General features: G+C 36.5%; 2 protein-coding genes across 2 annotated transcripts; both read right to left on the bottom strand.

Moving 5' to 3' along the window:
- Nucleotides 1-1221: 1221 nt before the first annotated feature.
- On the bottom strand, nt 1222-5927 carry LOC125226093 (translation initiation factor eIF-2B subunit gamma). The gene is made up of 4 exons (XM_048129953.1): nt 5592-5927; nt 4377-5203; nt 3302-3531; nt 1222-1640 (listed from the first exon to the last, which is right to left on the bottom strand). Exons 1-4 carry the CDS (start codon nt 5749-5751, stop codon nt 1478-1480), a joined length of 1380 nt encoding a protein of 459 aa, XP_047985910.1. The 5' UTR covers nt 5752-5927; the 3' UTR covers nt 1222-1477.
- Nucleotides 5928-8242: 2315 nt separating this feature from the next.
- On the bottom strand, nt 8243-12365 carry LOC125226094. The gene is made up of 7 exons (XM_048129954.1): nt 12280-12365; nt 11915-12017; nt 11378-11490; nt 10709-10909; nt 9601-9953; nt 9115-9238; nt 8243-8317 (listed from the first exon to the last, which is right to left on the bottom strand). Exons 1-7 carry the CDS (start codon nt 12289-12291, stop codon nt 8267-8269), a joined length of 957 nt encoding a protein of 318 aa, XP_047985911.1. The 5' UTR covers nt 12292-12365; the 3' UTR covers nt 8243-8266.
- Nucleotides 12366-18387: the final 6022 nt, after the last annotated feature.

Below are 18387 nucleotides of genomic sequence, written 5' to 3'. Positions count from 1 at the left end.
GCCTAGCCATTATGAAATCTTACAGCTCGAGTTGTGCGCAAAAAGTGATACTTCCCAGCCCATTTAATACGTATAAGACAATATTTCATTGCATGTTTGAGAAAATGGCTATTTATTCTAATTATCATCTATAAAAGGTGTGTGAAAATGTAGAATACAGTAGCATTGTTTCTTAAGCTGTGTGGGTTTACATTTATAATGCGCCTGAGTAAATAAAATGGCAACATAAACTTAAAAATATGAATATGTACACAGTTGATTATTAAAATGCCTAGCCATGATGCCAATCATTAGCGCACTAGTGCTATAAGTCAACGCTCTTTAAACACTTCTTTTCATTTTGCGACGGAGACATTGGCGTCTCGTTCGTCACGGAGCGTAGTGTGCCAAATAATGCAATCTAGGTAAGTATTTATAAAAATTGTGTTTTAAACACCATCGACATTCTCAAGTAACCCCCGCGTTTATAAACTAAAACAAAAATGATAATACATACATACAATCACGCCTGTTTCCCATAAAGGGGTAGGCAGAGTGCAAGTGACATGAAACTACTCAAGTTCCAGTACCACTCTTGGCAAACAAGGGGTTGCAAGAAAAAGAAAATGGTGACACTGCAGTGACAGGTTGTCAGCCTCTCGCCTACACCACAATTTAACCCATATATGCCACAATCGACTGACACCCAAGGGTAGAAATGCGGTGGTGAAATTCTTAACCCGTCACCACACGGGCACTGATGATAATACTTTGATAATGATAATACTTACTTCCTATATATGGAATAGGATATTATAAAGTGTTCAGTCGCACTCTCATGTCACAGGATTGTTTTGTAAAATAATGTACGTGTTCATGCGTGAATGGTTTTCTAGTCTAAATTAAGTTCTATTGAAAGGAGCTTCACCAGAAAGGACTTGAGTCTACATAAAAAAAAGTTAAATATATTTTTCTAATCAAGCGTGATCATGATATCAGTGGTCTCGGTGAGGATCTGGTGGTGGCTCAAGGTGGCGTCGGGCACGGCGTGGTGCGGCCCCACGAGGCAGTAGGCGAGGCTGCAGCCCGGCTCCACGGTGGCGCCCGTGTACGGTCAACCAATTTGAATCATAGACTACTCTAGAACCCTGTCTTATTGACACCGTGCATTATATGCCATAGAAGTCACTTTTGACGTTGACTGTGAAAAGGTTCTACAGGGGCCTCCTATCATTCAAATTGGTTGACTGTACAACTACGCAGTCTTGTAGACGTGGGACTGACGTATTAGTCACAGGAGAGTTTTGAAGATCATTGTTGAGTTACTCACAGGCGAAACGCGAGTTGGTTACCACATACATAAAAAATGACGGTCGGGTGGCCTAGAAGTAAAGACGTTAGCCGCGAAAGCTGAAGATTCGGATTCGATGCCCGGCTTCAGTACAAGGACTTGAGACTATTTTATTAAAAAAACCGTTATAATATAATAAATATATTTCTAACCAAGCGTGATCATGTTATCAGTGGTCTCGGTGAGGATCTGGTGGTGGCTCGTGGTGGCCTCGGGCACGGCGTGGTGCGGCCCCACGAGGCAGTAGGCGAGGCTGCAGCCCGGCTCCACGGTGGCGCCCGTGTACACTACGCAGTCTTGGAGGACGCAACTGGAAAAAAAATTGTTAAGATATTGTAGGCCTTCCTTTAAAAGCCTCAATAAAAAAAGGGTTAAGAGTTAAGACACTTGGTATGAGCATCTTAAGCTAACATGATTGAAATCGCTGTAGAAATAGAAAGGGCCTATCATATAGGAAGGGCATAGTCCTATCATATAGGAAAGGCAAAAAGACATAATGTCCTAAATGGTCGCGTACCGTGCGGTTTCAGAGGAATTTCCTACCGCGGACGTTTCGGCTGTGGAATGGGAGTGAAAAGGAGTGTACAAGTTTCTAATGGGTCGGCAACGCGCATGTGACACCCCTTGAGTTGCAGGCGTCCATAGGTTACGGTGACCGCTTTCCATCAGGCGGACCGCATACCTGTTTGACACCGACGTGGTAAAAAAAAATGTCTGGAGAAAGGTTAGCAGTAAGTAAGTGGTGTTTAAAGTAATGTACTGGCAGGTGATATTACACCTTTTTTTTTTTTTTTTTTTTGACGGAGTGGGAATGCTGTTACGCACGATGTGTGGGACTCGCCGTTTCTTTCCCCTCCCCTGTCGAGAGGGGGGAAACTTGGCCCTACCCACTAAACCCACTCCGGCGTTCCATCCTCTTTGCCGTTCGTGAGGGCGCGCTGGGATCGATGTTGTCATCATGTCATTCACCACGGCGCCCTCCGGCATTGCCCGGCCAAGGCACCCGCTTAAAAGGGGGATCAGAGACGCTTGATCCCCCTCGCTGGCATTCAATCAGGGGGTAAAACCCCTTACGGCTCGAGGCGAGCGTACGCTCTTCGCCTTCGACCCTGCCGCCTGCGTCGTAGCGGAAGAGCGTCTGCGGCTGCTTCTCGCTCCCTCTCTGCTTCTTCCTTTTGCGATATGATCACTTAGGTGATATTACACCTGCCTAAAATTTTTAACTAAATGAAAAATGAATGAGGAGACAATTTGTCATTTTATCACGATGACTGCCTGCCTGTCACTAAAATTACATGTAATGCTGGTCAAGGGTGGATCCAGAGTGTGGTGTGGGTTATCAACTTATCATGGGGCTTGGGCAACACCTAGAATTTGACCATATGACCCCTCCCCCTTGAGTACAAAGCTGGATCAGCTCTAGATATGTTGTTTAAACGCCTTTTCTGGCTTGGTAACACATGCTGTAGGTGATTCAAAGCTGATGAGTGTGCCTCTTCATTGCCAAAGAATGTAACATCTATGGTCCATTTTTTCAAAGTGGTCCACCCCACTTTTTTTGTAACATAGATATTTTTTACGCGATTCATACTCAGAATCGCGAGGTCTTTCGATCCTGATAGGAGAAAAAAAATGTCCCAAGATTTCCATACATTTTTCTAACCTTCCATTCCGTTACCGCCATACAAAATGTATGAAAAAATGGTAACGGAATCGGAAAAAACCTTGGGACACTTTTTTTCTCCCATTAGAATTGAAAGAGCTCGCGATTCTGAATGGAAACCACATAAAAATGTCCAAATCCAAAAAAAAGTGGGGTGGACAAAAAAGGCCCATGTACTAATTTGATACAGAAAAAAAATATAATTAGAGCTTAAAAGGAGAGTTTGATATACAAACATAATAGATAGCGCTCAGTCAGCTTAAAAACTGATCTACTTTTAATAAATATGTGTAGCTCTCCTTACTCACCCTTCCTTAATAACAACATTATTCATCAATATACAGTTAGTCAATCTAACTTTGTTGTCAATAGTACAGTTGGCGCCAATGATGGTGTTTTTGATTGAAGTCTTCTCACTGACAACACTCTTGTCTCCGACTATAGAGGTTTCGTCTATCTGCCGTGTTTTCACCTCGCTGGTCGGATAAAATCTTTCTGTTAACAGTGAACCAGTTAACTCTTCCCATTTTGATAGAATCTGAAATGAGAGAAACACTAACTTAGGTAATACCCATAGTATTTTATTAGTTTTATATTTTTCATACCCATACCCATACCCATAGTTTTTTATTTTTCATAGTATTTTATTTAGTATGGAGTGGAAGGACACTTATGTTAAATTTAGACTTTTCTAGCAATTATTGATTGTCCTAGGTTTGATCATTCGTGATGGTGCATTTATATGTATGCTGAACAATATATGAATGAACATGTTCAATTTGGTCCTAACTCCCAGGGTTAATTATGTATTTCATACATGTAGGTACCTATTGTATTCAAATAACAAACCTTATCAACAGAGGGCGGAATTGCTCATGGCAAAAATCAAACGTCAATAGAGTTGGAATGTTAAATTTTATCGACATTTTCAGCTATCGATAAATTCAGTCTCCTTTTACATTTCTGACTTTAACATTAACCTCTTTGATTAGCTATTCGACCATTTGATTTTGACCTCTTTGATTAAATTAAAAGTAAATTGTATGACATATAATTACCATTTCTGTCACTAGTCCTTTTGAAACTAATTCACGTTTGAAAAAAATGGTTAATCCAAAACGAAAAACAGTCAACAAATGGATAAAAAAGTATCCTTGTCGTACTTACGTCGAAAACAACTCAACAATATACTGATAATTTCAGTGTAATCGATAGTCGATAGAATTCAACGTTCCAACTCTATTGACGTTTGATTTTTGCCATGAGCAATTCCGCCCTCTGCTTATCAATCTTAAGCCTTCTATTTATAATTTGTAGCCATCAAAAACCATATTAAAATTAAAACACTGCTTAAGTTATCCGATACAATATCAATGCACATACCTTACTGTTTGATAAATAAAAAGCTGAAAGTGTGTTAACACGAATGCCATATGTGTTCTTCTCTGCAATATGCGCATAGCATCTAAGTATGTCATTATAATAGACACCTTTTGTTCCAAGTTCATGGTCATTGTAGTGAGACATGTCGCGGATCTGGCTCTCATACCCATGCTCTACAGCATAGTCAAAGATATCCTTAGAAATATCAAGGTTTTTCTCTGAAAATCCCTTCTTTTCTGATGGGTTTTTAGGCTTGCTTAGTTGCTTCTTAACAATATGCGGTACTAATTCCCCTTTCACTGAAATGAACTTATCAGCCTCAACTAGGTAATTCACCACCCAGTGTTTCATAACATAGACATGGGCGTCTAGGAGCCTGCTGTACATACTTATTGAATTGAATTTCTTTATGATAACTCTTGGTAATGTAATATTATCTTCAAAGTCACTTGCACTAGCTACAAAAACCAGTCTCTGTGTTTCTTTATCTATACAAACTAAGTCTCTGTCAGGCTTAGCCTTAGTTTTGGGGCCTGGAAGTTCTATCCACTCTTCGGCACCATTGTTGAAATATAGCGCTGTCAGTGCGGCATCATGCTTTCTGTACAGGTTTAGCACTTCATTGAGATTTATATTAGTTATGAGATCTCCAGAGATGACCAACAGGTCTGTCACAACTCTGCTGCTGATGTGTTTGAGTGTGTCGGCTGTGCCCCAGTCATCATCTGATGGTATCACTATGAGTTCATATTTAATTTTTAATGGGCACCTCTCTAAAGCGTTGAGGATGTTGGAATTGTCTTCATCCAGTACCACTACTAAAGTTTCTGTAATTGTGAAAATAAATTGATTAGAAAATTTTATCTTTAGTATCAAACACAACTAACTTCATTCCTCACTCACTGAAAACTTTTTATACTAATGTTGACAGATATTGTGCATGTTGGTTTACAAATGTTATATGATACATTAAAGCATGAGTCAAATATATTTTTTTATAGTACAGAGTTCTTGACTTTTCGTACTGATCATAGGCTATAAAAATAGATATATGTAATAAAGTGAAATGTTATGAAATTTACCTATAAGTACATAAGTAGCAATAGTAGCATGTTCCAATGTATTACCTATCCAAGAAAATGTTTAGAGTTACGAAAAATACTTGCACTAATGTGTTATTTCATTAGCATTAACAAGTATAATGTAATATCTTACCTTGGAAGCCCATTTTCTCCAACAAATGTAAAGAATACCATATGACTGGATATGGCCCCACTGGAAGCAGGCATTTCGATACCGAGCCGCCAACATCTGGCAGGCGAGAACCTCTGCCCGCTGCCAAGACTACTGCTTGAAACTCTGGGTTCTTATGCATTCTAACACCAAATTACTCCTTATAGGTTATTTATTAAAATAACTTTGTTTTGATGATAATAAACGTAAATATATTATAAATATGTGTAGTATGGGCAAACACCGTTTATATTACTAACAGAAAAGAGATATCTATTAATTATTAAAGCTGAATATGCTGACATCCAATTTCTTTATGACAACTGTACGTCGTGTAGAGTATGTGTAGAGCTAAATGACATTGACATTTTAAAGCGCGTTCGGATTCTGCGATATGATATCTATGCCATAAAATGATCGTGAAATTAATATGAGTCGTATTTTTAATATTAAAATATGATTATATAGATAAAAAACAAATCATTTTAGTTACACATATAAAATCATGTTATTGTTATTAGAAGAACACGTGAGGCAAAAATGAAATTCGAACGATCTTTTCTAACAAACGACCGCACCGTACCGTACCGCGATCTTGGAATGTTTTCACTTGGATTGTTTTACAAGGGGCCAAAGTTATTGTTTAACCGAATCTTCAGCGCTGCGAGGGTTCTTACTACTCACCCTAGCTTTTTCTATTCGCGTGTCCTTCAGGTACGGTGGTTAGGTTAATGACAAAATAAAAAAATTATACATTATACCCAATGCGACAATCATGCGAAATTTAGAGCATGATTAAAGATTTCTCATAAACCTACTTAATTTGGTCGGGTTATATGCTGCCCGCCAAAATCGATACCCACTAAAAAATCGATATCCACTAAAATTTTAGTATATAAGGGTGGATATTTGATATGCTCTGAAGAAGAACGACGTATTATTAAGCTAAAATAAAATTATAGCTTTTTATTAAAACCAGTAATAATTACAAACTTCATTCTTTAGAATTCCTAGACACCCAGAAAAGTAAGTGGTTGTTATATATTTGCAGTGTTAGGTACATTATTGCTTACGTAAATGGCGTAAAAGTGAGATTTAAAGCTAGAATGACACATTAAAATCAATAAGGATTTATCTGTAACGACATTTAGGTAGATGCTGCGATCTATCTAGCTCGAAAGTTTGGTACCTACTTAAATATTGTGCAAACATCTATTCAAACATTTTATGTAAATATGATTTCGTCAGTATTTAAGAAACAAATACGTACTTGAATCTTTATTAGATAAAAAGGTAGAAAGAGCGTTGGTACTAGCATAGCGCCATACACAGTTACTAATACGAGTAGGACAGTAGGTACCTACGTTTCTAGTTCAAACGAATCTTTTTTTTATTGTGATGGATTGGGTGTATTCTAGAGAAAACATATAAAATGAACACTTAAATTAACGCTTTTGCAATTATTGTTACACAATCTACTATTGCGCGTATGAGAGTAATATATTTATAATGATTTTTTGTATCTTCAATACTGACTAATGTGGTGTCATGACGTGGTATTGTTATACTAAAACCTACTTACAGTTAATAGTACCTATTAGATTTACAACAACTTACATTGTACGAAGTCGATTATAGTAACGTTGTACAACCCTGCGTGACCTTGCGCAGTAGTAACGACCGCGCCGCCGCTGCCGGAGATTAACTACTGATATATCCTTATACTGTGGTTCTGTTTCGTATCCTTGACATGTGTCGCCATCTAGTTCAAAAATGAATAGTACCTACATCGAGCGAAAGAATTCTCAGCCTTAACAACACAACTACTCCACACGAGATGGCGCGCATTTCGCCACAAAAACTCAAATAGTGTATTTTCTATTCGTTTTAGCCTTGACCTGTGTCGCCATCTAGTGTTTGCAATAAATAGTACTTACATCGACCGAAAGAATTCTGTCTTAACAGTACAACTACTGCACACGAGATGGCGCGCGAAGGCCTACTTGAAAAATAAATATTTCATTTTCATTTTCATTTTCATATACAGGAATAGAGGTTAGTCAAACGTTTTTGAGTATTTTATAACTTTCACTTTATTTTAATGAAAAACAAACGGAAACGCTCTAAAATACAAATAAGATTATTATAATAATTATAATTATGAACAATATTTATCTAAGTATTTACCTACCCATAAGTATTATTTCTAAAATGGTAAAATATCATAACAAAGTCCTGCTGTCATACTATTAGGTACATAATTATAAAAACCTATACCTACCTATAGAAGGCAGGTTACATACCTACATGCAATGTCATATGGGAACTATGAGCAAGCTGAGGTTTTCAGAAGTTTACTTGGTAAGTTTTTTAACTTGTGTAACGTAACACGATGTATAGATGATATCTACCTGTATTAATTAATAAATTATTAATAATAATATACTGTTAAAATGAAACACTCCCAAATTGCAACTAGAAAAGGGAGAATTTTTCAGATTTGCCGTGTTTTTCTTTTTACGTGAGGTCGATGTGCCTCAGACTGCTCAGACACCTCAGACTGAGGTTGTCAGTACTTATACATGTAGATAACACTTTTAAACATTAAAATATTTGTTCATTATATTCATTATCCAGTACCTAATCATAAAATACAATTAGAAAAACGTTTCTTCGGAGCGAGTGCATGGTGTGCAGGGCAAACGTACCTGTAATGTAACGATTATTAAATGAATCTAGTCGTCATCATCATCATCAGAGTAAATTGTTCGAATGAAAATATTGTAGGTATTTACATTTGATTTAATATTGTCCCAGAGCTGTAAGAACCTCTTTTTGACACATGACTGCGTCCACAAAATGTAAACTCGCGCAACCTAATGAAATTTTAAATAAAATCCTGTACTTATTAATAATATTTAAAAAAAATCAAGTACTTAAAAACAATATTTCGCTTACTTCAAACATAATATAACACATGTTACATTTTGCGGACCTTCGTTATTGAGTATTTTACGATATTAATTTATCACACAGGATTTACTTATTATGTAATTTATCATTCATTTTTATTTTGAAACTAGTGCTGTGGCAGAGTTTGTCATTTCGATTCAAATGACATTTCAAGAAGTTGATAGAAATCGTATATTTGTTTAAGCGCCTCCTTGTACATAGGGCCTAAATGGCCTAATCGATTCAATCAATTCGAAATTAATCGTTAGTTTTGGCAAAAGATACGTCTTAGCCACATCGTAACATACTTCAAAACAAATGTGTCAAAAATGTGAACTTACAGATCCGGGACAGTAGGTATACTTGAAGTCAATTTTACCATACACAAACACATTTTTTACATACCATAAGCAAAAAACATACACGACAAGTACCTAATTAATTATATTAAACACTACATTATGCATAGGTAAATTATATTGTAAAGTACTTACTCGTACGTGTAGTAAGTACTCGTACGTATTCAAAATCATTATTTTTCACTTGTCCTTACCTTTCTTTGCAAGTCAGTGATAAGTTTTGGGGTCAGATCTGTGACATCTAAGCCCATTGACGATGACAGGCTTCCTTCAGTTTTGCTCACAGTCGCTCCGCAGAACCGGTCACAAACTAATGCTCTGCGAATTGATGAACAAAGTTTAATTTTTACCTCTTAAGTTCAGAAATCTCACAAGCTACTTTGTCTAAAGGATTGCTTAACACTGTCAAAGTAAATTATAATAATAAGCATTGAGAAATGATCCCCCATGAAAATATTTCCCGCAAAATGTTAAATCTTTCCTCTTGATATTTTATTAAAATATGTACTTCTTTAATTCATTAAATAAGTTTTATTTTGTTAGTTTACCCTCTGAGTAAGAAGATCTTGGCAGTCGCTTTGGGTAAAACTAGTGACTACGCTGATTCTCGGGAATAATTGCAAAGGCGTACTCCAGGCTCCCTTGAGGAAGTGTCAGAATAAAGCAAATAAGGAGGATACCTTGGATCCACAGGGTGTGGTATCGGTCGTCCAGGAACGCAAGGTGTTGGAGGACCTTCCTCATCATACTCTTTAACATCAGGAACTTGGCGCTTCGTCATGTGTCTTGCGATTGCCATAAATTTATCAGATATTTTTACATTGGCAGGAGATCCACATGACAGACAATTGCCATCGCGGTCCAGTTTTTTATTGAATGGATTTACTCGGTAATCGCCCACGATACTAAGCATTGTACTGAGTTCGGCGTTAATTGATCTATATTGGTTGCGCAGAGAGTGATTCAATGTTAAAACTTGGACGCGGTCACATTTTTCATTCATAGTATTCATAATATAATCATCTATGCAGGCCTGTAATAACAAGTTAAGTATTGCAGTCGATTATAGTAAGAATTTTCTTTTCGTCAAGGATGTCAGGAGCTGGCGATAATCGCAGCGAGATTTTTTTGGAACCGCTACCTACTTACTCCAAGTAGGTACTCTTTGTACTAAAAGATTTGAAATAAAATATAAACTTAAGGATCCCCGAATATTACGAACTCCGTTGTTCGCGTCAACCACCCTTGGTTCTAAGGACCGAATTAGGCCGGCAACAGACGAGTCTCAATAAATATTGTATTATGGAATTTAATGTTCTTTTACTTGATCTTAAAAAAAAATTGGCATGCCTTATCTCAATAGGTAATGAGTTCCAAACTGACTGCCTGACAGAGGTCTCTTTGTACTAAAAGTGAAATAAAATATAAAAAGTTTGAACTCCGTTGTTCAATTTGCATACGAATTAGATACACGCCTTGCAATTTTTAAGATTATGAATTTTTTAATGACCCTTTGCACCACGTGCATCCAACTGGTCCCAGTGTCGAAGACAGTCTGTATTACATATTTTTGCGGCTTTCGTATCAGGATAACATAAAGGTACTATCAGCAGGAAAAGTGCATGGAGAAATAATGAATGAATTCATTGATAAATTCGGCATGCACTTTTGCAGCTGATAGTACCTATCCTAAAAACTATAACAGATGAATGACATTGCCTCCACATATTTATATCTTTATACATAGGTGTGATAGGTGCGCAAAAATAGTTATTTTTTATCATTTACCTGCCAATCAGTTTCCCCCGCTTCAACATGATCTTTGCTATGTTTAATTTCTCCTTGCAGAAATCCCACAACAGCGCAAAGCTGCTCTTTTGACAGTATACCGTTGACGTCAACCACTCGAGCTTTATACTGGAGGGCTTCTATAGCTTCCTCTCGAGTAGTTTTCACTCGGGCGATCATATCAAGTCGCTTTTGAACTCTCTGGAATCATTTCATTTTAAATATTTACTTTTAATTGGAAAATTATGTTGCGATGATTCGTTGTCCTCAAATATTCAGCATCTTTTGCAACATGGTGCGTAAATCAAAATTAAGTACATATTGCAAACGAGAAAATAGTTAAAGTAGTTAATTTGTAGACTCGAGTTTGAAACATTCTTACGCCCCGGGTTACACAATGCGCAATAAAAATATATAAACAGAAAAATACCGACCACCGACCAACCGACTTGTAATTAAATTCACATAACTACAGGTACTTAGATAATAGTCATTTTTGGGGCCTAGTGCTTCATAAATAACGCAATGAATTCGATGTTTCCCTATAAATTTTGGTTGGTCTGACGTTTTCCTAGGGAGAGTTATTTTCTTTTCCATTGGAGAGTCATGTAGAAAAACATTCTGTATTTTGCTAACATAACAATTTTATAAGAATTGTAATTAACATACAGTAAGATCCAAAGCAGTTTGTTCCTGGACGCTTTTTAGTGACTTTTGATTATTTGCCGCACCAAATAGGTTGAATTGCATGTCCGCAAACTCGTCTTTTATTGCAGCTACAGCTGAAAAATTATTTCCATGGACTCTGAGTTATGACACGATTCTTGCCTTTAACATTCCGCCGTTAACTTGATAAAGTCAGTATGTTCTGCGCCCCATGCGCTACTTAGTACAGTCGCTAATAAATATATCGGAGCGGCCAGGCAGGCAAGTGGTCGCGCGTTAAATGATAAAACATCAAGCCGTCATTTATTGCGCGATCATACTTGCCTGACAGGGCTCTCACAAGTATAAATAGCCTGTGTTCAGAATGTTCAGATATTATTGAGCACCACGATATCTCCGATACATCTAATGCTGACTGAACTTGATAAGTACCAACGGGTTATTTTAAGATCAATTTTGACAGGGTGTTGAAGATAGTTAATGTTTCACTGGCGTATAATGGAACTATTCGTGAAATTAAAAACGATATACAGTATTTACCAGCAGGATCCTCGGCTGGATTTGCTAAGTGATCTTCAATGCGTTCTTTGATCATCTCCACATTATATTGCATCTGTGTCACTTGTTCTTGACAATCGCTCATCTAAAATTGTAACGTGATTAATAAATTGTGATGAATAATTGACCTAGTCGTGGTAATATATCTCTAGCTTCTATAACTTCTATAAAAAGAAAAACAACTCATATGACCAAAAACGAATAAAGTATGGGATGAATTTAAGAAATGACAAGAAAGTAATGAGACGATCCAAGACAATACCATATATTATAGAGTGGAACAAATAATTATACACCGTCTACACTGTTCGAGTAAACAAAGAAATAAGATGCATTGTAATATTTACCTGCGATGCCATTAAAACATCAAAGGCATTAGCTTTGTTAGTAAATCGGTCAACTTGAACTCTTAGTCTTGCGAATCTTACATTGAGTACTTGGGCCTCCGTAAGTTTTGGCGCTGTAATGTTTCAATTGTTTTTCATTATTACGGAGTGCTATACAAATCCACATTTTCAAAGGAAGACTTTTATAACCGTAGTCGATAATCGGGTGCAACTTGAATTTGTTTCCCTGTATTATGTATAATTGGCGAAATATTTTAAATCGCAATCGCAATTTTGCTCCATGAATTGAGCCTTTTAGATGGACCTGAATTAAATTTGTAGTTTTTGCACTGATTTTACAGTGGTATTGGAAGTGCCAATGTCATGTTTTCCTAGGAATTGCCACAAAGAGCACAAAACTATGCATTGAGTAAGGTGACATAATTACTAGTTGTACTCGTGGACGATAGTCTAGTTACTTATGCTCCAACTTAATTTAAAAAAATTAATCCCATAAATGTCAAAATTGTCAAATATGATAAATATTCATACATATTGATTTACAATTTTCATCAATCGCCGTATTCTTTAATAAAAACGGTTCACGATAGTAATTGTGCTGTAAATAGCAATATTTATTTATTTATTGCTTTCCAGAAGTTAGTTGGAAATTGCAGGAAAGCAAGAAATAGATAGTTGCAGTCAAAAGAAAGTAAGAACAAAGCCTTATTTAAATAATGTATTTCATAGCTTTGATTAAAGTAAAATAGCGGAAGATACGGCACGTCAATACTAATTGTCAGCTAATAAATGGCACTACACACTACTACATACAAGAAGACCCACACAGTTATGTAAATTTACGCTATTGAACGACAGAGACACACCGATTTATTACGACGGTAGTGCGAACGAGACAAACGCGCGCATCGAGATGAGCCTCTTTCCAAGTGTCATGTCAAAGCTCTTTAATAAAGATTTAAAAAAAATGTCATTGCAAAGAATCAAGAAGCGTCAGCAGACAAATTGGAGTATAAGAATTATGCAACATATTTTTTATGAAAACAAAATAAATTACTTATTATTTATTACTTTACCATTTTGCACTGTGGAGCGATGTTTGGTTTGGTGTAAGTAGGGTTACCAAAAAAAAAAACATAATTATGAGTATATTTTTTTATATTTATTACGTCTTATTTTTAAACTAAATTATGAACTTATTAACCAAAATTTAGATGAGGCACTTTTTGCCACAACTGTCAACAATATCTTATTTGATACAGACATTAGAAAAAAGCGCGTGGAGTTCTTCCGCGCGAAAAAAAGTGAAACTTCGTAAAATTGAAATGAAAATATAAGAGCTTGATGACATGTATCTCACTTAGGGTTGCAAAAAATACGGTTTTTTCTGGCTTAAAAAAAAAACATAAAAAAAAAACAGTTTTTTTTTCTGGAGTATGTTTTTTCTAAAGTACGAAATCTTAAAATTTGCAAAGCAGTTATTACTTTTATACGGTTTTTTAGACTTAATGTTAACTATTAAACGAATTTAATCAAATAACTTAAAGTTCTGGTCTTATAAAAGTAACATTTACGAAATCTGTAGTTGGTAGTTATCACTATTTACTGTTGGCAATACGACCGCCTCTCCACGCTGCACGTAGCATCGGGGATTCCCCAATAAACGTTTTAATACTGAATGTTAATCGTATTAAAATGTACGTTATTGTTATTGAAACACGTTACAATACAAGTCACGAAAAACCGTTATTGTCGAATTATTTGTTCATGTGAAAAAAAAACATATTTAGCAAAAAAAACCATGGTACTCGGTTTTTTTTTTCATAATTCTGAAAAAAAAAACCATTTTTTTTTCTATTTGCAACCCTAATCTCACTCACAACACACTATTACTTTTTGAAAATATGAAGTGGCAGAAATTGATGGAACTAAAATAGTGACCTCATATTTTTTCTTTAAGACAAACTTTATTAAAATTGCTTACGATAGGGTACTTTCCTATACTTAGAATAATAGTTATTTACAAAACTTTTCCCCTCACTATAGCGAGAAAAGTCGAGGCGTCCAGCCCCTCTAGCACAACTTGTCTTATCGCGCGCGAGTCCATACTTGAAGTCGCGCTTGATGTATGGACTCGCGCGCGACAAGGCAAGTTGTGCTAGAGGGTTAGTCTGGCTCTTGTCGTTGTTTACGCACTACAATAAGACTTTTGTGTCTGACAAGTTCATCTCCAGGAAAACTAGAAAACAAATAAACATATTTGGTGCGAGTGAATTAAAAAAAATCTTGTTGATAAGGCAAGCATTTTTGCAACAAACTTTAGTTGATCATTATTTTATTATTTGTAAATAAAAATAACAAAATAATGTACTACTAAAGTTTGTTGCAAAAATGAGGTCAAATATTATTTAACAAAAAATTATATAATCAATCAACAATCATAATACCAGATAAAAGTTTTATTATATAAATTATTTATTATGATCAACATTTTATGCTGACGCTACCGCGAATGCAAATCTCAAAAGGCAATCTTTGAGCGTCATTAATGTATCATGTGTATTTGGTCGCACGTCAATGAAACTTATATTTCTATCCCGCTCTGCAAAATGGCCGTCAAAACAAAGACTGAATTTATAAATTATCTTAGAAAATAAAATTTTTCATGTACTTACGAGTGAATAGTGATTCCATGCGATTTGTTTTTCGTTTTATAATGGTTTGTGCAACGCATAAAAGCACACGAAAGCATTTTGGTTACGTTTTACCCATAAGAAATAATTTATAATTTCCTCACGTCACACGTCTCACGACATCCGATGCGCACGCAGTGCCCATTGCAACTGAAGGCAATCAAGCGACGGGAGCTTGATTTTTGAGGGCCACATTTGAGTGGCGCGTCACCTATCTTCCGCTATTTTACTTTAATCAAAGTTTCATAGTAATCTAAATGAAAATTCAATTTTAATACAGGTATCTCTTTTCGTTTCTATTTCAGTATTGATAGCTCGCCGAGGCACCGAAAACTAAATGCAGTGATAATTTTATCGGTGACAAGAAGTGAAAGGAATAGTTCCCGTCATAGTTATCAACAAACAAGATTTCCTATAATCTTCACAAAACATTTAAACTATTTGCTATAACCAACGCTTAGCATGATAATCAAGTCAAATTTTCAAAGAATTTGATGAATAAAATTGGTCTATAAATATATTGTTTTATTCCACATCAATATACGATATTTAAAAAAAACCAAGCTGAGTGTGGGGTTAAGTGACGCTCGATAAAGTTTGACAACTTTTGTCTCACTCTGATTATAGTGCCATTTGACTCTGTCGTGCTGATATATGTGTAAGGTACAGCGGGGTAAATCTCGACTGGGGGGCCATTGTAACTGATCCATTTGTTGAGCTCTGCATGTATCCACTGAACACGCCTACCATATATAACCGGTGGACACTCTATTTAATAATGCAAACATTGTAAAACATGGAAAAAACGGACCTGTTACATTTGTCCCCCAGTCGAGATTTGCCCCGCTGTACCTGTACTGTAATAAAAATAAAATAATCTGAAAGTAATACTTCCGTCTTAGTGCGTTTTTACATCATCCGATCCGATATCGGATGTAGGACCGATATCCCACCCATCACCACGCCATCTTTGATTTTCGGCTTTGAAATCCTTCCAACATCCGATATCGGATCGGATCTGATAATGTGAAAACGCACTTAGGGTTGTACTATTTACGTAGCATATTTTGCCTGTTTTGGAATGTACGTTCAAGATAACTTAGAATTATTGTTAAAACTTATGCAAAAAAAACTCAAAACACATAAAAAACCATAAAATAAAAATAAAACCCAAAAAAACTGTTATGTGTCTCCGCCGAGACTTGAACCAGTGACCTCAAGTTTGAAAAGCAAACGCACTTTAATTGAGACCATAACATGCCTTGACAATTAGCCCGAATTTTGGCATCATTTAGCTTTGCTATGTGTCAGACGTTTCGATGTTCCTGCTGAAAAGTAAATAAGTACTTAAGTTAGTAAATTGCACCTGTCAAATGATTGAAGAGAAAAACGTGAGACGGATGTATGGGATGACAAGATTGTACCGTTTTCGAAGGATGTCAAAACGCTTGCCCGAAACTAGTATGGCTAATATTCAACCATATTTGTATGTGCTAAACGTCTATTTTGCCAAATTGTTCAGGTATATTTGACATGTTAACCGCTTAGGTACCAGTGGTTTTTTGAGAGCTCAGGTAAGAATGACTTGTTGTAAGTATAGCAATTTTATTAATGAATAGCGAATGTTAAGATATTTGTGACTCGCTGAGCGCTCACAAATAAATGCTACCATCAACAACATGACAGTCAACAACTTTTTGTCAATTTAAACGCTAACCGCTCTTTGAGCACTCTGGGTGTATAGCAACTTCTGCTGCTGACTGTACCTACTGTTTTGGCTGAAGTGTTGTGACGTTACTGGACTTTCCTCGATAAGTCTGGCAAGGTCTCGCGGCTCATAAGTCTCATAACTGGCGACAGTGGTCAGACGTTTCATCCAATATTACTAGACATGTGAAGCAAAGTCTGTCGCTGGTGAGTGGTGACGCCTTCATCATCATTTGCCTGCTCTTGTCCCAGTCACTTGGAGTCAGCGCACGTTGTGTTCCACTTCCATACCATCTTTTATATCATCTCTTACACAGTAAATTCACTTTTTCTTCAATTTCCCTCTCCCGTTACTTTCATCCACATTCATTCGTAAAACCTTTCTCCCCACATGACTCTCATCCCTTATTGTGTGATATGTGATATATTTTGTGGCCAAATCAGCCAGATGTAACCCTAGGTTTCAAACTTACCGGACTGTTTAAACAATGCGCCAGCCCTCCTCCCTGTATCAGTGGCTACGGTGGCTGCTTGGGATAAATTTTGAAAGTTTGTGTTTCGCAAATTGTCCAAATTGTCACTAAAATTAAATGGATATGCAGTTATGTTAACTGACAAACACTAGCTTATATTTGCAGACTTCATTGAAATATGCCCGACCGCCCCTATGCGGATATCTGACGGTCGGGTTGTGTAAAAGTAAAAAAAACCCTTAACCGCATTAGCAGATGACTCGGGTTCGAGACTTCGAGTCCCGGCTCGGCCACAGGTGGACTCTCTTTTTTTATCGCTATTTAAGTAACCTGTTCCCCGCCACTTCGAAAAGGTAAAAGCCATCATCGTCAATCGGCAGTTGCACGTAAACAACTGTCAATTTTGTTTTGTCGATTCAGGTACTGGAGGTGTGTTTACTTTGAATTTTCCGACTTGGCATGAAGTGGCGTGTAGGCAGTGTAGGGCACGAAATTTATAATTATTTATCAAGTCAATACGGCGGCGAAAAGGTTAAACTATAGATACCTACTATAAATAATCTAGAATCAATGTATGATTGCTTACTTCAATTCAGACCAAGTAGCTATAGTTTCCATATCTATTTCTTCCTCGACAACTTCTTCTACCTCACTTGGAGGTTTTATTGTTACTTCAGAGGGTTTTCTTGTTTCAAATGTTTGTTCTAGATTTATACCTGGTATGCTACTAGCAAACTGAGTAACCACAACTAGCATTTCATTAAGTTTCTTATGAGCCACTTCTAGTCTCGTGGCCATGTTCAGGGCTGCCTTTGGGTCGGTGATTGAGGTGGGCTTATGCAAGTTTGACCAGGCAGTTTCCACATTAGGTATAACGCCAAATTTGGCTTGGAGTTTACGGACTTGTGCCACCATTGTATCATACTGTTCTTGAGTAACTATGGAATTGCGAAGATCTGCAATAAAATATTTTTTTTGAATTGAATCAATTAGAACATTGAATCTAGTGTCCAAATATTTTGAAGTCAATTATTTACCTCGTTGACTGTCTATGTGACTGTCATGCTTTGGTGACGTCGACGCGTGCACCCTTGATACTACAAATAAAAATAAAAATATAATTTGTTGTACGAATATAATAATTATAGGTAGGTACTTCGTAAAAAGGGTATTTTGTAAAAACTTACCAACGAGTAGTTTCTCATGATATACATCTGTAAACCACAAGATAAATT

Source organism: Leguminivora glycinivorella, chromosome 5 (genome assembly GCF_023078275.1).
Source record: "Leguminivora glycinivorella isolate SPB_JAAS2020 chromosome 5, LegGlyc_1.1, whole genome shotgun sequence".
NCBI classification, from domain to species: domain Eukaryota; kingdom Metazoa; phylum Arthropoda; class Insecta; order Lepidoptera; family Tortricidae; genus Leguminivora; species Leguminivora glycinivorella.
The sequence above is the reverse complement of the archived record's forward strand: the minus strand, read 5'-3'. Positions and strand labels throughout refer to the sequence as shown.

What these genes read in the sequence shown, in the direction of transcription:
- LOC125226093 (XM_048129953.1), bottom strand. Translation starts at nt 5,751, where the DNA reads ATGCATAAGAACCCAGAGTTTCAAGCAGTAGTCTTGGCAGCGGGCAGA. An exon ending in GGAGAAAATGGGCTTCCAAG is followed by an intron (nt 5,204 to 5,591) that starts GTAAGATATTAC and finishes TCACAATTACAG; the next exon opens with AAACTTTAGTAGTGGTACTG. An exon ending in AATGTTGTTATTAAGGAAGG is followed by an intron (nt 1,641 to 3,301) that starts GTGAGTAAGGAG and finishes TTTTTTTTCCAG; the next exon opens with TTGCGTCCTCCAAGACTGCG.
- LOC125226094 (XM_048129954.1), bottom strand. An exon ending in TCCAGCCGAGGATCCTGCTG is followed by an intron (nt 11,491 to 11,914) that starts GTAAATACTGTA and finishes ATAATTTTTCAG; the next exon opens with CTGTAGCTGCAATAAAAGAC. An exon ending in CGGGGGAAACTGATTGGCAG is followed by an intron (nt 9,954 to 10,708) that starts GTAAATGATAAA and finishes TTGTTATTACAG; the next exon opens with GCCTGCATAGATGATTATAT.